Source organism: Barbus barbus (assembly GCF_936440315.1).
Source record: "Barbus barbus genome assembly, chromosome: 33".
NCBI lineage: Eukaryota > Metazoa > Chordata > Actinopteri > Cypriniformes > Cyprinidae > Barbus > Barbus barbus.
Genome location: NC_136761.1, coordinates 7,283,626 through 7,300,064, shown reverse-complemented (window position 1 = coordinate 7,300,064; position 16,439 = coordinate 7,283,626). Strand labels below are relative to the sequence as shown.

General features: G+C 38.4%; 2 protein-coding genes across 3 annotated transcripts; one reads left to right on the top strand and one right to left on the bottom strand.

The window, feature by feature from the left end:
• The first annotated feature begins 19 nt into the window (after window positions 1-19).
• Window positions 20-5,119, top strand: LOC306853382 (cell cycle checkpoint control protein RAD9A-like). The gene is made up of 11 exons (XM_079390741.1): window positions 20-267; window positions 377-447; window positions 529-651; window positions 874-988; window positions 2,472-2,571; window positions 2,801-2,907; window positions 2,982-3,088; window positions 3,673-3,737; window positions 4,321-4,428; window positions 4,506-4,704; window positions 4,796-5,119. The coding sequence occupies exons 1-11, from the start codon at window positions 234-236 to the stop codon at window positions 4,916-4,918; spliced, it is 1,152 nt and encodes a 383-aa protein (XP_079246867.1). The 5' UTR covers window positions 20-233; the 3' UTR covers window positions 4,919-5,119.
• Window positions 4,979-15,910, bottom strand: LOC306853380 (uncharacterized protein). Of its 2 annotated transcripts, XM_079390739.1 has the most exons (11): window positions 15,814-15,910; window positions 15,434-15,546; window positions 14,828-14,924; window positions 13,335-13,442; window positions 13,151-13,257; window positions 12,917-13,031; window positions 11,623-11,688; window positions 11,346-11,535; window positions 9,787-9,947; window positions 5,941-8,290; window positions 4,979-5,898 (listed from the first exon to the last, which is right to left on the bottom strand). In XM_079390739.1, exons 2-11 carry the CDS (start codon window positions 15,544-15,546, stop codon window positions 5,147-5,149), a joined length of 4,059 nt encoding a protein of 1,352 aa, XP_079246865.1. In that variant the 5' UTR covers window positions 15,814-15,910; the 3' UTR covers window positions 4,979-5,146. The 2 variants fall into 2 exon arrangements, with proteins under 2 accessions (XP_079246865.1, XP_079246864.1); XM_079390738.1 differs by having other exon boundaries at window positions 4,979-8,290.
• Between the last annotated feature and the right edge of the window lie 529 nt (window positions 15,911-16,439).

Below are 16,439 nucleotides of genomic sequence, written 5' to 3'. Positions count from 1 at the left end.
GGCGCTGATTGGCCAGAGCAGAAAATACGCGCCACGTGTCGGATTCGAAGTAAACAGTGGCGCACTCCTGCCAGATTCTTCAATTATCCGCTTATAACAAGTTTTGTGTTTTTTGAATGATGTACCTTATGTTATGCGATAGCAGTTAACGCATCATGTGGCCGGTTACTCGAGCCGGTGAATACTTCATGTAGACTTAGTTTAGAAAGAATATTGTTGACAAGCAAAATATAATGGATTGTGTTGCAACCGGAGGAAACGTGAAAGGTAATAACTGAAGTAGCTCGAGAGAGTTGTTCAGACATTTTTAAAGTTGCATGAAATAAACATAAAATGACTTCATGAATATAAGTATAATGATCCACTCTTGTTGTAGTTTTAGCAAAAGCCATACATTCCCTGTCAAGAATCGGAGAGGAGCTGTATTTGGAGCCTTTGGAGGATGGGGTATGCGTTTGTTTCCAGTGTTTGTTTAGTCAGATGTGAAGTCTTAAAACCATGTGTGAGGTCTGTGACTGGTGTTTTTAGTTGGCCCTGCGGTCAGTCAACTCTTCCCGGTCAGCCTTCGCCTGCTTCCTGCTGTCTCCTCTCTTCTTCCAGAGATATCAGGCTCCTTCAGACCAGAGCTTTCGCTGCAAGATGCCCATCAAGGTAACATTTCCTCTTCCTGCTCATTTCATCCCCTCAGTTCCTCTTTATGTTTTTATGAGCTAAATACCTGTCCATTCATCACTTGTACTATATATTAATAATTTGCATGTACAAATGTTTCACTCATGCTGGAAAGTAATGTGGCATCAAAGAAAATTCTAAATGTACTGCGTAATCTTCTTGATGTAAATGTTTTGCTGCTAGTCTGTCTTTGTTCTTCAGAGCGTTCAGGCTGTGTTCAAGTCCCTGGCGTCTCTGGACCGCTCTGTAGAAAAATGCCGTATTCAGTTGAACAGTGAAAAGAGTCGGTTGACCATAACTCTGCACTGTAAACATGGTAAAATGCATTTTTTGATAGTAGAATTAAATGCAAAATATATTATCGCACACCTATATATAGAGAGAGAGTTATATATGCAAGTATTAAACTTTACCTGCATACATGCAGTATACTCACATAAAGCGAGAAAATATATTGTGACAAAATGTAACTATATTATCGCCCAGCTCTAATCTATGAGACTATGAGGAATGAACATATTGAGATAGTATAAATATTAAAGGGGTAATATGACGTTGCTAAAAAGAACATTATTTTGTGTATTTGGTGTAATGCAATGTTTATGCTGTTTAAGGTTCAAAAAACACATTATTTTCCACATACTGTACATTATTGTTGCTCCTCTTTCTGATACGTGCCGATTTTTACAAATGTCATCGTTCTGAGAAGCGAGGCGTGCTCTGATTGGCCAGCTACCCAGTGCGTTGTGATTGGCCGAATACCTCAAGCGAGAGACGGAAATGTTACGCCCCTTACCGTATTGTGATTCGTGTCCCGGCGCGATTACACAAAAACAATAAAACCCATTATAAACGAGGTATTTGTTGCATCCAGTGGGGACATAATTACTGATTATAATGACTTATACTGTCTTTTTACGCGTCGCTGCATCACGCCGCGTAAACATTACCATGTCTGCATTTGTGATCGGAGAAATGACAAACAACAAGCACCACTGTACACAGCTCAAAACTCACGTTTGAATCGTCAGTGGCAAATTCTTTAAATATGACAACATACTTACAGGCTGTGAGTCAGAAGCACCAGACTGTCCTTGCAAAATTGGAATTGCCCCACTTTATAGAAACAGCCTTTGAGCACGCCAGCATTGTAGGCTACTCTTCCAGGTTCAGGAAATAGTCCTCTGTAAAATGCGCTGCACACACTCTAATATTTGGGTTGAACTGTTCTGGAACAGTGTTGTAAATACAACTTAACCATTGATTTCTAGTTGTGTCCTCTTTTGGAAGCCCAAACAAAGTACTTTCGCTTTCACAACGAAACACAGCGTCTCCAGGACACGGCGCCGGCGGCAGCAACAACACTACAGCGAGAATAATAGTTCCACCTTCTTTCATTGCGTGAACATTTGGGCGGTGTTTTGCAAATCTTCCCACACCGTGACGTAGACATGTAGGGGCGTGTTTAAATGAGCCGTTTTAGGGGGGCTTGGCAGAGTCTTAACTTTTATAAAGAATATCTCTTTGGTTTTGAATCAGCTTGTAAAACTCCAAAGAGAAAGGAAAACTTGAAATCGCATCATATGACCCCTTTAACAAACATGATTTTTTGTAAAGCTGCTTTAAAGTGAGTATTTTAAAAAGTGTTATACAAATAAAGTTAACTCGATTAACCCTTGTTATGGCCTAGTAATCAGTCAGTAAGACATTGTTTTTTTATAAATAAACTTGAGTCAAATATTGCATAGAAATGGCATATTTTACAGTATGATCACCTAAACTGTGTGTGTTTATTACAGGGCTCTTGAAAACACACAATTTGTCCTATCAGGACTGTGAGAGTTTGCAGGCCGTGTTTGATAAAGAGAGCTGTGCAAACGTGCTACAGGCTCAACCCAGGTTTACATTCATTTTAATACCTCAATATTACAGTAGTCAACATTTGAAGTGGATCCAAAAAAATTAAGTTCATCAAAGTTGTCCTAAGACAAGAACGCATTTTGGTTTTAGGTTTTAGGACAACTTTGATGAAAGGTTTTGATCCACTTCAAATGTTGACTAGAGTAATATCGATCCATTTGCATTTCCATTTCGAGTCTGTTTAATCATTTTCTGTTGTCCTCTGTAGGTTGATGGTGGACACAGTTCTGCATTTCCCTCCGTCTCAGGAGGAGGTGAATCTGTCGGTGAGCAGTGATCGCGTGTGGCTCAGGAACCACGTGGAGGATGATGCAGGTATCAGCCATGTCAGTCTATATTCTGCTGATATGCATGAAACGAATCAAGTCAAACAAAGTTTTTCCTCTCAGACGCATCACGAGCAATGATGACTGAGCTGTGTTTGAGCTCGGAGGAGTTTGACCATTTTGCCGTCGGCAGTCAGACCAGCGTCACCTTCTGCCTCAAAGAGCTCAGGGTGAGTGTGTTCTCACACAAACCACAAACATTCACATATTCAATCCCAAAGACTGCTGTGAAGACAACACATCTAGCACAATGTCACTGAGTGAAACAATATTTAAGGCCCCAATATCACCTTATTTTTCCGGTTTCATCTGCTTCCAGTTACTTTTATCTGTACAAAACAGCTTGCACTGCTGCTTGATATTGCAAGCTGGTATTTCTTATCATATTATTTTTAATGTATTGTCATAATTATAAACACACTGGTTTTTAGTGCAAGTAGTTTGATTGGATCTCTCTCTTTCTCTCCTCTCCCTCCCTATATATATATATATGAAATATTTTTTGTTGTTGTTTTTAAATAGCATGATTAATCGTGCACAAGAAGATAAGGAACAAAAACATAAATGGGGTCAAATTTTATTTAATAAAATTTTTGACTTTTGTGTTTTTTGTTTTTCTTGAAGTAAATCCAAAGTCAGTAATGGATCTTAAACAAAAAACTTTAACTATTCAATTTCTGAATATATTTTAACCTTGATTTTGCTATTAAAATGGCATTAAAACACTTTTTTTATCTTTCTGGTTTTCCATCAGGGTTTGCTTGTATTTGCTGAGTCGTCTGGTCTTCCAGTTTCTATGTATTTTGATGAGCCAGGAAGGTTAGTATCTATTTGCTTCTGACCTATAGCCCAAGTTCACCTTTTTATTCACTTTGTTTATTTTAAAATATTTAAAATTGATATGTATGCTACCAATCAAAATTTTGGATATGTAAATTGTTTAATTTTTTTTTAAAAAGATGACTCGCCAAGGCTGAAAAATACAGGAGAAACAGTAATATTGTTAAATGTTATTACAATTTAAAAGAACTCGTTTCTATTTGAATATATTTTAAAACGTAATGTATTCCTGTGATGGGGAAGCTGACTTTTCAGCATCATTACTGCAGTCCTCAGTGCCACATGATCCTTCAGAAATCATTCTAATATGCTGATTTGCTGCTTGAGAAATATTTTTTATTTTCCATGTTGATAAATTGAAATTTCAAAATAACTGTATTTATTTGAAATATGAATCTTTTGTAACATTATAAATATATTTACTGTCACGTTTGATCAATTTAATTTGACCTTTCTAAATAGAAATATGTATTTATTATTTAAAAATAATCTTACTCCAAACTTTTTAAATAGCAGTGTATTTGTGTATTCTCACCTGTGTGTGTTTGTGGTTGTGTTTAAGTCCAGTTATCCTGAGTGTAACAGACAGTGTTCTGGAGGCTAATTTTGTCCTTGCTACACTGTCAGAAGACTCGCATCCAAAGAACCACGTCAACTCCAACACAAAACAGTAAGTAAAATCATAAAATATGGCGCATAATCTTAAAAGCTTTATAAAGAGTTATATTTGGTACTTATTCCCCTCAGCCCTGACACAAAACAACCAACAGACGACTTCATGAGCGACGACATGGACTCCTTTCTCATTGCCATGGAGACCAGTGAACTTCCTGGACCGTCACAAGTCCCCACATCCCCACCACAACCCACCAATAACAGAAAGCACTCCTTCAGTGAAGAGGAGCAGGAGGAGGAAGCACTTGCAGAAGGACCTCCCAACAAAAAGGTACAATAATCATTTAAATAAATTATTTAAAAATATAACACCTAATGCCCAGATCCCACTAATATTCAGTCCCTGCTTTCTTGTCTTTCAGTTTTGTTCACTTTTCTTCAGTTCAGTTCTGCCCACTCCCTCTCAGTTGCCCAATCAGACAATGCAGAGCCAGGAAGTGCTCGCAAGTGACAGTGAAGACGAATATCAGACAGAAACGTCATAACCGCCCATCAATTGAACTCACTCCCACGTCCAACCTCACAAAGACTGCTGAATAACATTTACACAGATGTCTCCTCCTGATTTTATTTTTCTATGAAAATAATTATGGTTTTAAACCAAGAGATGAAGCAGTGAATAGAACAAACCACATCAAATCATTGCACAAGTCACATTAAAACATCTCACTCCCACTGCGGAATACAAAATATGTGATCGAGTCTCTGATTATTTAAAAATATCCATCAGAAAAAGGAGCAGAGTTTCTCCTGGCGTGAGACGTCTGAGAGTCACTGTTCCTGGGCGTCACGGCATTATCAGCCCCCTTCCTGCTGAGCACCTGGAAGCTCTTTCCTCTTGTCTGAGGCTTTTTCCTTTCTTTTTCTTTGTCCTTTTCCATTACCTTCTCTCGTTTCTTTCTGTCTTTCTCTTCTCTTTCTTTCTCTCTCTTCCGCCTCCTCCTCTCTTTTGCCGTCAGCCTCTCCTCTTTCTCGCTAAAGTCCTGGATGAGGATTTTGGGTACAGGGTTTTTATTGGTCTCCCCTCGGAGACGGCGAAACAGACCCAGACGTTTTGGAGGGTCTGACTTTGTCGGTGAGTTGGGCTGAGCGTGTGTGTCCTGTGTCGGTGTGGGTGCTGTCTGTTCTGAATGCGTGTGTTCTTGCTGCTGTGGCTCTTTGAAGGTGTCCTCAGAGAGGATTGTGGGATAGGAAACCCGCGAGCTAGAAGTCCTGCACGCACGGAGGTGAGCTGGGACGTTTGGGTTTGGGGATTTTGAAGATGAAACTGAAGAGGCGGATTCTATCCCCTCGCTGTTTCCTGGTATTGCACATTCATTGTTACGAGTGTTGCCAGGTTCAGCAGCACAATCCTCGGTTTTACACTCAGGGTTGCCTGATCCAGTGCTTACATGCTCTTTGCTGGTCTCTGAGTTTTCAGATCTGGTTGTGATATCTTGTTTGGAATCTGGATTGCCAGATTCAACTGCAGAATCCACTATATTGTTCTCCGTGTTGCCAGATTCACTCATAGATGGCACATCATTGCATTCTGGGTTGTCAGATCCAGTGGTCACATGCTCTCTGTTGGTCTCTAAGTTGTCAGTTTCAGTTGCGACATGTACTTCTTTGTGATCTGGGTTGCCAGTTCCAATAGCAGAATCCACCAATTGTTTCTCTGTGTTGCCAGATCCAGTTGTAACTTGTACATCATTACATTCTGGGTTTTCAACAGCAGAACCAACTATATTGCTCTCTGAATTGTCAGATCCAACAGCAACATCCATGCCATCGCTTTCTGTTTTTTCATTTTCAGTGGTAAGATCTGTCATGTTGCATTCAAGGTTGCCAGATTCAGCTGTAACATGCACATCATTGTTTTCAAGGTTGCCATCAGCCGAATCCACTTCACTCTGCTCTGGGTTTCCAGATTCACTTGTAACAGGGACACTGTTGCTCTCTGGGTTGCCAAATCCAGCAGCTAGTTCCAGACTACTGCTTTCTAGTTTGCCCGAATCAGCAGTAATATCTATTGTGCTGCATTCAAGGTTTTCTGAACCGAGAGCAGCATGCATTTCATTGCTTTCTGCATGGACAGATCTACAAGTATCATCCTCTACATTGTTTGTGAGGTTGCTTGATTCGTCAATATTGATTTCACAACATACTATGTTTTCAGCTTCGGGTGATTTATTTACTTCACTATTTTTGGGACTGATCTCAATGATTTCTTTGTTACAACACGTGTCATCGGAGTGTGTTGATGTTGCATCCTCCTCCTGAGGTTCAAGGATGTTGGTGTCATCAGCAGAACCCACTTCACTCTGCTCTGGGTTGCCAAATCCTTCTGCATCTTCCACAGTGGAATCTATTGAACAATGCTCCAACTCTCTGGAAGTAACAGTAGCATCCACTTCACTGTGCTCTTGGTCGCCTGATTGGGATTGCTCTTCAGGATCTGCTGGTCCATCTAGATGCTCAGTTTCAGTTTCTTGTTCAGTTTTTAAAGAGAATGATGTTAGCACTATTTCAGGTGGCTGCAATGTCTCTTTACCACTATGAGAGTGACTATTGCTCTCGTCTAAGCTTGTATCTTGTCTTTTATCCTCCAGTGTCTCATCATCTTTCTCCTCACACATTTTTGAAGGGTCCGATATCTCTGTGGTCTCCTCAGTGAGAAGATCAAACTCTTGCTGAAGCCCTTCCTCCTTGTCTGCATCAGTATGGTTTTCACCAATAAGCTGAGTCTCCTCATCATCTTCTATAGCTGTGTTTATGAACAAACACAGCTCTTCTCTCTGCCTTTCTGAATGTTCTTGTTCTTCATGTTGATCACTAGATGTTTGAGACCTCTCTTCCTCCTGAACAACATGTATCTGTACCTCTCTCTCTGGGATATTTTCCTCATTTTCTTCAGTCATTATGGTGTTTGGCAACCTATCTTCTGTTTGTTCTTGTTTGCAGTGTTCTGTTTGTATTTCTTCTTCCTGGATGTTGCTGTCTGGTTGCATTTCCTCTTCCTGTTTACTGGAGTCAGTCTGTATGTCTTCTTCTTGTGATGAACTTTCTTCACGTGGCTCTAAAATTCCCTCAGTCTCCACAGTCTGTTCATCTTGACATGTCTGATTGTCTGTATTCTGTACATTTTGGTTTGTTGGTGCTTCTGTGTTCTGATCATCTTGATTTTTGTCTTTTTCTCTATTCTGTTCAACCTGATGTCCTTGCGTTTCTGTACTCTGAGCATCTTGATTTGTGTCCTGTATATGGTCATGTGTCTGTATGCTCTCCTCAACCACACAACCAGCGGTCCTTTCTTTCTCATCGCCTTGTGTTGTTTCTAAATTATCCTTCTGTTGGTTCAAAGATGTTTCTGTATGCTCTTTCTCAAAAACATTGCAGTCAATGCTGGAGGACACCACCACTGAGATTTTGGGATGTGTGCTGTGATCTTTGTTTGAGCAGAGCTCGTCTGCTAGCCTGTCCCGTTTGGCCCTTTGCTCCCCAACGATACCACACACACTCCTCCTCCTCACCTCCTCATCGTCGCTCTCCTCCATCACGCTTCGCGAAAAGTTCCTTCCCCCTCCATCCCACTCCTCCATGTCAGTCTTACTGCTCCTCTTCCTCCATTTCTTACGCAGAATCAAAGGAGAAAGAGAAGAGACTGAACGCGTGAGAGGAAAAGAAAGGCTCCCCTTCGATCGCTCCTTCTTTTCTTGTTCCTTTGGTTTATCCTGTGCTCTCTCCCAAACCATCCGGTATCCGTGACATCGCCCTCGCGGGTCAAAGGTTGAGTTTGGTCTCTCTTTTTTCCATTTCTCCATCTCTTTCTCAGTTTGTTTTTGCAGCTCCGCCAAGGACAGGGACACCGAACATACCTGAGGATGTAATAGTGGTTTTGAGTAAATAGGTCTGTCAGGACTAACGGCCTGTTCACTCCAACACAAATGTTCGGATTTAAATTTTTGCGTAGTCACATTAGGGGTGTACGATATATATCGTCTACGATAATATGGTAATTGTTGTTTAAATCATATGCAATTAGCCATTATTGTGTACATCGCAAAAACCAAACAATTATACACTAAGAGAATGCACGCACACTATGAGATGTAGGTTAGACTACTGCACAAGCACGTTTAGAGTTCATGCTTTCACTGCCTGATTTAGTCTATTATTTAGAATTCCCCAAAATTCAAGATGAGGGGGCAAATATGCCCCAATATGACTTTTTTGTCTTTTATATTTATATAATCTGATATAGTTAAAGGGTTAGTTCACCCAAAACTGAAAATTAGCCCATGTTTTACTCACCTTCAAGGCATCCTGGGTGTATATGACTTTCTTCTTTCAGACGAATCCAATCGAATTTACATGAAAAATTTCCTGGCTCTTCCAAGCTTCATCATGGCGGTGAATAGGTTTTGAGATTTTAAAGCACAAAAAAGTGCGTCCATCCATCATAAAAAGTACTACACACGGCTCCGGTGGGTTAATAAAAGCCTTCTAAAGCAAAATTATCCATATTTAAAACTTTATCAACTGTAACCTCCAGCTTCTGCTGTCGTGCAAGTGTTCACGAGAGAGTGGCGTTCCAGCGGATGACGTGCGTGATTCTCTTCAGAAGGCCTTTATTAACCCCCCGAAGCCGTGTGTAGCACTTTTTATGATGGATGGATGCACGCTTCAAAATCTCAACACTCATTCACTGCCATTATAAAGCTTGGAAGAGCCAGGACTTTTTTTTAATATAACTGATTGTATTTGTCTGAGAAAAGAAAGTCATATACACCTACGGTGGCTTGAGGATGAGTAAATCATGTGGTAATTTTCATTTTTGGGTGAACTAACCCTGTAAAGCGATATGTACATAAATAATTGAACATAACTGAAATATTTACACTTTTAACACCTAAATACATGAACGCTTTTAAGCGCGCAGTTTATAGTTGTCATTTTCCTTGTGAATATTGTGATTATGTAAAGCAGATGAGTGGTGTATAAGCTAAGCTATCAGGCTAAACAGGTATCTGCAGGCAATGCTAGTACATAAGCTAACTAAAACAGACATTGATGGTCATTATAACATGTGATTTTGTATCCATTAAACATTCTTTGCGTCTAAGCGAACACTTAGGACCTTAATGGAGACACGATTTCAAGGGAGAAACCAATTGTAACAACACCAGTTCTTATTGGTTGGCCAGCTTTCTTCGTAGTGCCATGGAAAAGAGATTAGTAAAAATCTGTAGCATCGATGGCATGCGAATGTATGTGTCATTCAAATTAAAATCGCACCAAATTCTGCACAGACGATTCATTATGGTGTGAACAGGCCTTTATTCAGATGAGCTGAAATAATCAGTAATATTACCTCATGGATAAAGGCATCAGCCTGCTCATTTTGGACATGCTGTTTAACACCTCGCAGTTTCTCCAGCGTTTCCATCTGTCCATCACACTCTTTTCGCAGCCGTCCTTCCCCCAGACATCGGCGCACCAGCACCACAGCGACCTGAAACAAAACCCGCACACCTGCAACACACACAAGCTGTGCTCAATGCATGGACTCGACAACAGCTCAACATGGCAAGAGGTGTAATAAAGGTGTTCATAAAACAAAATACAAAATGGATGTGATTTCCGACATGTTTTAAATGATGAACTCTAGTAGTATTAGTGGCCTAGCAAACTTTTTATATTCTGCATAATGCATGTTGTGCTGTTTTGACGCCCTGTTTTGATTATGTATCTATCTATCATCTCTGTTAAGCAATTAAAACTTTTATTCAGCTAGGATGCATTATATTAAATGTGACCCTGGACCAAAAAACCAGTCTTAAGTCGCTGGGGTATATTTGTAGCAATAGCCAAAAATATATTGTATGGGTCAAAATTATTGATTTTTCTTTTATGCCAAAAATCATTAGGACATTAAGTGAAGATCATGTTCCATGAAGATATATTGTAAATTTCTAACTGTAAATATATCAAAGCTTAATTTTTGATTAGTAATATGCATTGCTAAGAACTTCATTTGGACAACTTTAAAGGTGATTTTCTCAATATTTCGATTTTTTTGGAGATTTTCAAATAGTTATATCTCGGCCAAATATTGTCCTATCATAACAAATCATAGATCAATGGAAACTAAGCTTATTTATTCAATAATAATTGACCCTTATGACTGGTTTTGTGGTCCAGGGTCACAAATAAAGATGACAGTAAAGACATAAATCAAGCAGGAGCACTGGTTTGATTCATGTCATAATGCTTTAACAGACGTTTTTGAAAGGGAAAATATTTCCGAGTACAGACACTTTGTTTGTTGCAGAATAAATTGCATAAATAGGAAAAAATATTCCAACAATGGCATCTAATATTCAAAAATGTTTGCAAGATTCACCATCCAAGCGAACAGGTGTCAGTACAATGTCTAAGACCAAAGTCAAATAACAATTACTAGGTGCATCTTTAAATCATGCAGAAAGTAGCTTTGTCTAAATACCCACACTTGTGGTCTTTGCACTTGACCACTTGACAACTTATATGACGTATTTCCTGTGTTTGGCCCAAGTGTTCAAGTGAGGATGAAGAACACAAGTGTGTGACGAACTTTTCATTACCTGATGGGACACTTATAGTGTTGTAAAAATGCAAGTGTTTACATAGATTTATTTTAATTTTAAATACTTTGCATTTTAAAATCAACTTCTAAATGTCTTTATTTCCAGAACATGATGCACGATGGGATACACTAAGCCTCGAATAGCAGATAGTGTGGGTTTAGTGTGCGTTAAGGGCACTGCGCTTTGCCATTTTTAAGACCTGGAACAGTCTTGCGCACTTACTTCCTGTCACTCGCATGTGCTCTCAAGTGCCCAAAACCGCAAGTAAGGGTATTTGGACAAAGCAATATAGTTGAAAACAAACCATAGCAGAAAAAAAGATCCCAGACTCTGAGCAGAGTGTCGAAGGGCAGGTGACGGCTGTACAGACACATCAGCCAATCAGTGGCAAACATCAGAGGCTCCACCCCCTGATTCTGCAGGTGTTTGTGTGCACCTGGACACAGTTTTTTTAAAATGCTTGAGAGAACAGCAGCATCGAATAAAACACCTTCCTGAAGAGAAAGAGAAACAAAAGCCTATTTATAAATTTTAACGCACATTTAACAGTTGTTTTTATGGTTACTGTAAAGATGCCCTACCAGCAGAGGGCTGTAGTATCCAGGGAGGTAGAGCTCACTAATCTGAACTAGACACCAGAACGCCTCCTAAAACAAAGCAAACAATTAGGCCATGTTAACACACCACTCATGGAATTAAACATTGAAGGGACCATCTGAGGATTGATAAAACGCTGTGACCTGTAAATAATATAATAGGCTGGCAAGGCTATTTTATTCACTTTAAACATCGGATCAAGTGATTCTTTTCTCTTTAATAGAGATGAGTCATTAATTAATTAGTCATAATAAAAGAAGTGATGATAACCAATGTATTTTTCCATTAGTCCACTATGTTAGTGATTATAGCATTACCTGCTTTGTTTGGTAGCTTGTTTAATACTGTGAACTGATATTAGGCTATTGTAGATCTACCATTGTGTTGGGTTTTGCTCAATATGGTGTTAAGTGGCAGATCTAGCTGCAGTTGAATATCTAAGTAAGAGACGTCCTCTGTCAAAACTATCATTTTATAATATTGGCCAGATAAAATGACAGAGAAAAAAAACAGACATAAGAGTACAAAAAGTCTCCAAATTAAGGCAATTTGGCCTTAATTAAGGCAAAACTTCTTTGTGGCCCCTTCAAAACAATAGGTGAAGTATCCCTTTACAAATAGTAATAATGTGGCAATAAATGGTAGTACATTACTGTCTGAAATTATCCCTGCATAATTTGCTCCACATGATATAAAAAAGCTAATAAAAAGTTTCATGTATTAGTTTCAGTAACATTTTTTTAAATAAATGAATACTTTTACCCACCAAGGATGCATTAAATTGATCAAGAGACAGTAAAGATGTTTAGAATTACAATATGATTTCTATTTCAAATAAATGCTGTTTTTTAATGTTTTATTCATCAAAGAATCATATAAAAAAATAATCTGTTTCCACAAAAATATAAAGCATTGATAATAATAAATGAGCAGCAAATCATACTAGAATGATTTCTGAAAGATCATGTGACACTGAAGACTTGAGTAATGATGCTGAAAATTCAGCTTTGCATCACATGAATAAACATTGAAAATAAATTAAAATAGAAAACGGCTATTTAAAATTGTAAAAATATTACAAAATATTAGTTTTACTGTGCTTTTGATCAGATAAATGCAGGCTTGGTGAGCATAAGAGACTTCTAAAAACATTATTAATAAATCTAAGTAGCTGGTAGTGAACATTATAAATGTTGCATGTTATTTGGTTATTTATTTTGTTTTAGTTCTGTGTCATTTACTGTATAGCCAGGTAAATAATCATGACAGAAGCAGTACCTCAGCAGGCATGTTCATCAGAAGGACAGCAGCCACTGGACCCTGCGCCTGACAGTAGCCCTCGTCTGGACGATACTGAGTGTACGCTTTCAGGACCTCCAGCAAGTCCTTCTGACTGCTCATACAGACACCAGACAGAAGCAGACACGAATGAGAAAGGACGTTTTATGACTAATCTTGTGAATTATAGTGCTATAGAGCACATTGCAAGGGAAGGGAAGGGCAGTACAGTACCCATGGCCGTCTTTGGACTGGAACATCTCATGGAAGGGAAACTGTCTGTCTGTGTCTCTTTTGATGATATCGATCCATCCCTGATGATCTGGAGCTTTAACTAGATGCTAGACGAGTCGCAGAGGAAACACAGGGCTTATATAAGAGTATAAAAAATATGATACAAATATGACCAGTCACTTACTTTGTAGAGCATGTCATTTTTTCCTTTTCTATCCTTAGCTCCACAGAGCAGTGGCCAGCCCTTTGCCCTGACGGATGCTGGGATGCCCTTCTGGCACTGACCTTTGACCTGAGACAAAGGAAGTGAGCTGAGCCATGCAGTCGGCTATTGTAAGACTCGTGCTATGAAAATAACTCCAGAACTCATCTAGATTTTTGGAAATGTTAGCAAAAAAGTCAAAAATATTGGATAAAAAACATTTGTTTTTAGTAATCACCTATGTAATGATATACCAAATCTTTTTTTAATGATTGGACAAGGTACATACAGAGGAATTTGGCATTCATTTGCAGCCTGCAGTATCTAACATTCAACATCCTGTATCATATGTTGGCCGGCTAACAAATGAGGTCTCACACTTTACTCAACAGATGAATCAATGCTCAAAGAATAAAGATCATAATCAGCTGACATATATTTTTAAAAACTAGTTTGTTGGTTTGGTATGTCACCACATCTAATTCAAACAGGAGACTTTCTTTATGGCCAGCTTGAACCAATGACAGCTTGTGAAATGACTGGGCAACTGACACATCTCTAATTCAATAACTGATTATTGATTTATCGATTTCTAGTTCCATATAGGCCTTTACAGGCCTTTACAGCTGTTAAACTTGGAAATAATCCGAATGTTATTATTCTTTCTCTTCTCAGTCCCTTGTGAAAAATAAATGTGTTTAATTGTATAGAATGAGCACTTAAAGTCTTAAAAGTGTATTATTTTAGAAAACCTACTAGCAGATATATTATATAATATTAATTAAATAAAAGGGCACTTAAGTGTACTTGAAAAAAGTACACTGTATTAACACACTTAAGAAACACAAGTAAAAGTCCACTTAATGTCAAATTAAAAGTTTTACTTTAAAATACATTATAAATAATAATGTTTGTCATGCTTGACAGAAGTAGCCTACATTTATCTTTGATGTTTTGATTAACGTAGCACTCATGTAAAGCACTTAATTACAATTTTAACTGTAGACCCTAGTAAAAACGTAATGTATTTAAAACATTTATTTCATACTAAGTATAGTTCAAATCTATTAACATATTTACTGATAACTCGAGACTAGCTGATATAAAAAAAATTATGAAAATTTATTTGGAGTATTTGAACGACTAAAACAATGCGCACTTGATTAAACTTTTTTTTTTGAAGAAAGGTGGTGCATGGTCATGCAAATCTTGCCACCACAATGTTAGAGTTAGCCTGACAATGCTTTTATTATACATTACAACTGATATGAATTTGTTTTGTCTTTATATTTTTTATCATAGTGCTTAGATAGCTTAGATATTGGGACCCTGTGTTTGAATAAAAAAATATAAATGTCTGAATGATATTCTGGTACCTAGATATGGATGGGGCCCACAAGTTAATATTTTAAATGTGTCTTTGACCTTTCTTATTATATACAATTTTTAAGTATACAACAGGAAGACAGACACACCTTGTTGCTCTTTTTCTCCATCACTTGCTCCCATTGAGTCATGAGGCTGAGCCACTTGGACTCTCGATGTCTCACTAACTCAGGACATGGACCATCCCTGTCAACAACACACACAATCAGCAACACTACACTCACAGTACAGCAGCATACTTCACTGTCACCATCACTGTACAATCAGTGTGAAAAGTACTTTACACTGAAGCAGAAATAACACACCTTTACCCTGCTTCCTAACTCATTCTCACTAAAGCACGTCCCCATACCAGAGCAAAGCATGAGTGTCACAAGAAGCAAACACTCAGAAAACAGGAAACCACACTCTGACAGGCTAGAAATCACTATGGCAACATGACAGGATGTTGAGAAGGAGAATATGAGAGTAAGAGGTGCGGAAGGTAACGGTAATGTATAATCATAAGTTATGAATTATCAATACTGGTAATACAGGATTAGTAGCGCATTACAAAAATGATTTGAGCACAGATTATATAATCACACACACACACAGTGCTCAACTAGGGCTTACAGCAAACAAATACAGTTACAAACACTTAAATCGGGTTCCACCCAAACTATGAGCCGTGAAGAACAGACATCAACACTGACCTGTCAGTTTCTCCATTCCCTAGAATAAAGCCAAAGCGGTTCGTCTCCATAACCGTGACCTCCAGCCCATGATTCCCCTCCTCATCCTTGCTATCGTCTGGTTTAACAGACATCTATGTGTGTAGGAGAGAGAAATGCATTCAGAAACATGTTTGATAACGAATGGATTTCTATGCCAATCGCCATTTTAAAAGCAAATTCAGTTGCATGACACAATATACATGGCACTGTATGTACTGATGTATAATTTGTAGTATGCATTGACTTGGAACTGAACTGGATTTATTAATGCACATTAAGCACAGAGTCATCATTAATACAGTAGAATAACTGAAAAACTTAGCCAATTGTGCGATAAAAGTCTATAAAGCAAAAGCTACCTTCACGCTTCTGCCAAACTCAAAGGTGCCGTTGTCCTCTGATGGGAGGGAAGACAACTCAAGACAAAGACTTCCGCTGTAAAGTCAGCTAGTGTGTGGTTGTACATGTGTGTGTGTGTGTGTGGTTGAATAACTGATGTAGGAAGAAAGGGCCTCTTTTACTATGAAAATCAAATAGCCCAGTGATTTCTTGCGTTAACCGTTATAAAGAACTGAAAGTACAGTTTCACTAGTGCCCTGGTGTTGACACATCAGGTAGTGTCACATTAATCGAGAGACTACATTGAATATTTGTACTTTATTTGTCACTCTGCAGGACTAGAGTGAAGGAGAATGAATTGGGAAACTTTCTGAGAATTTGTCATTGGCTTTGTTTTAAAATATATTCCATATGGCTAATATCACAATATTATTTTAGAAGTACCTGAACCACACCATGCAGATCAGAAGGGAAGCGTTTCATACAAAACTTCAAATGCTTCCTCATTGAAATTTTGGATGGATTTTGTCCATGAAAATTTGCTGAATGTTGGTAACCGCATCTTTATTGTGGGACAGCTAGTTATTTTAAAAACAACATTCAATTGTAAATTAAATTATGTTGTAAATAAAATAAAAAGTAAAAT

Coding starts and splice junctions, on each gene's coding strand:
- LOC306853382 (XM_079390741.1), top strand. CDS start 234: ATGGATTGTGTTGCAACCGGAGGAAACGTGAAAG. Junction 2,572..2,800: donor GTGCTACAGGCTCAACCCAG/GTTTACATTCAT, acceptor TGTCCTCTGTAG/GTTGATGGTGGACACAGTTC. Junction 4,429..4,505: donor GTCAACTCCAACACAAAACA/GTAAGTAAAATC, acceptor TATTCCCCTCAG/CCCTGACACAAAACAACCAA.
- LOC306853380 (XM_079390738.1), bottom strand. CDS start 15,546: ATGTCTGTTAAACCAGACGATAGCAAGGATGAGGAGGGGAATCATGGG. Junction 13,258..13,334: donor AAAATGACATGCTCTACAAA/GTAAGTGACTGG, acceptor CGACTCGTCTAG/CATCTAGTTAAAGCTCCAGA. Junction 11,536..11,622: donor GATACTACAGCCCTCTGCTG/GTAGGGCATCTT, acceptor CTTTCTCTTCAG/GAAGGTGTTTTATTCGATGC.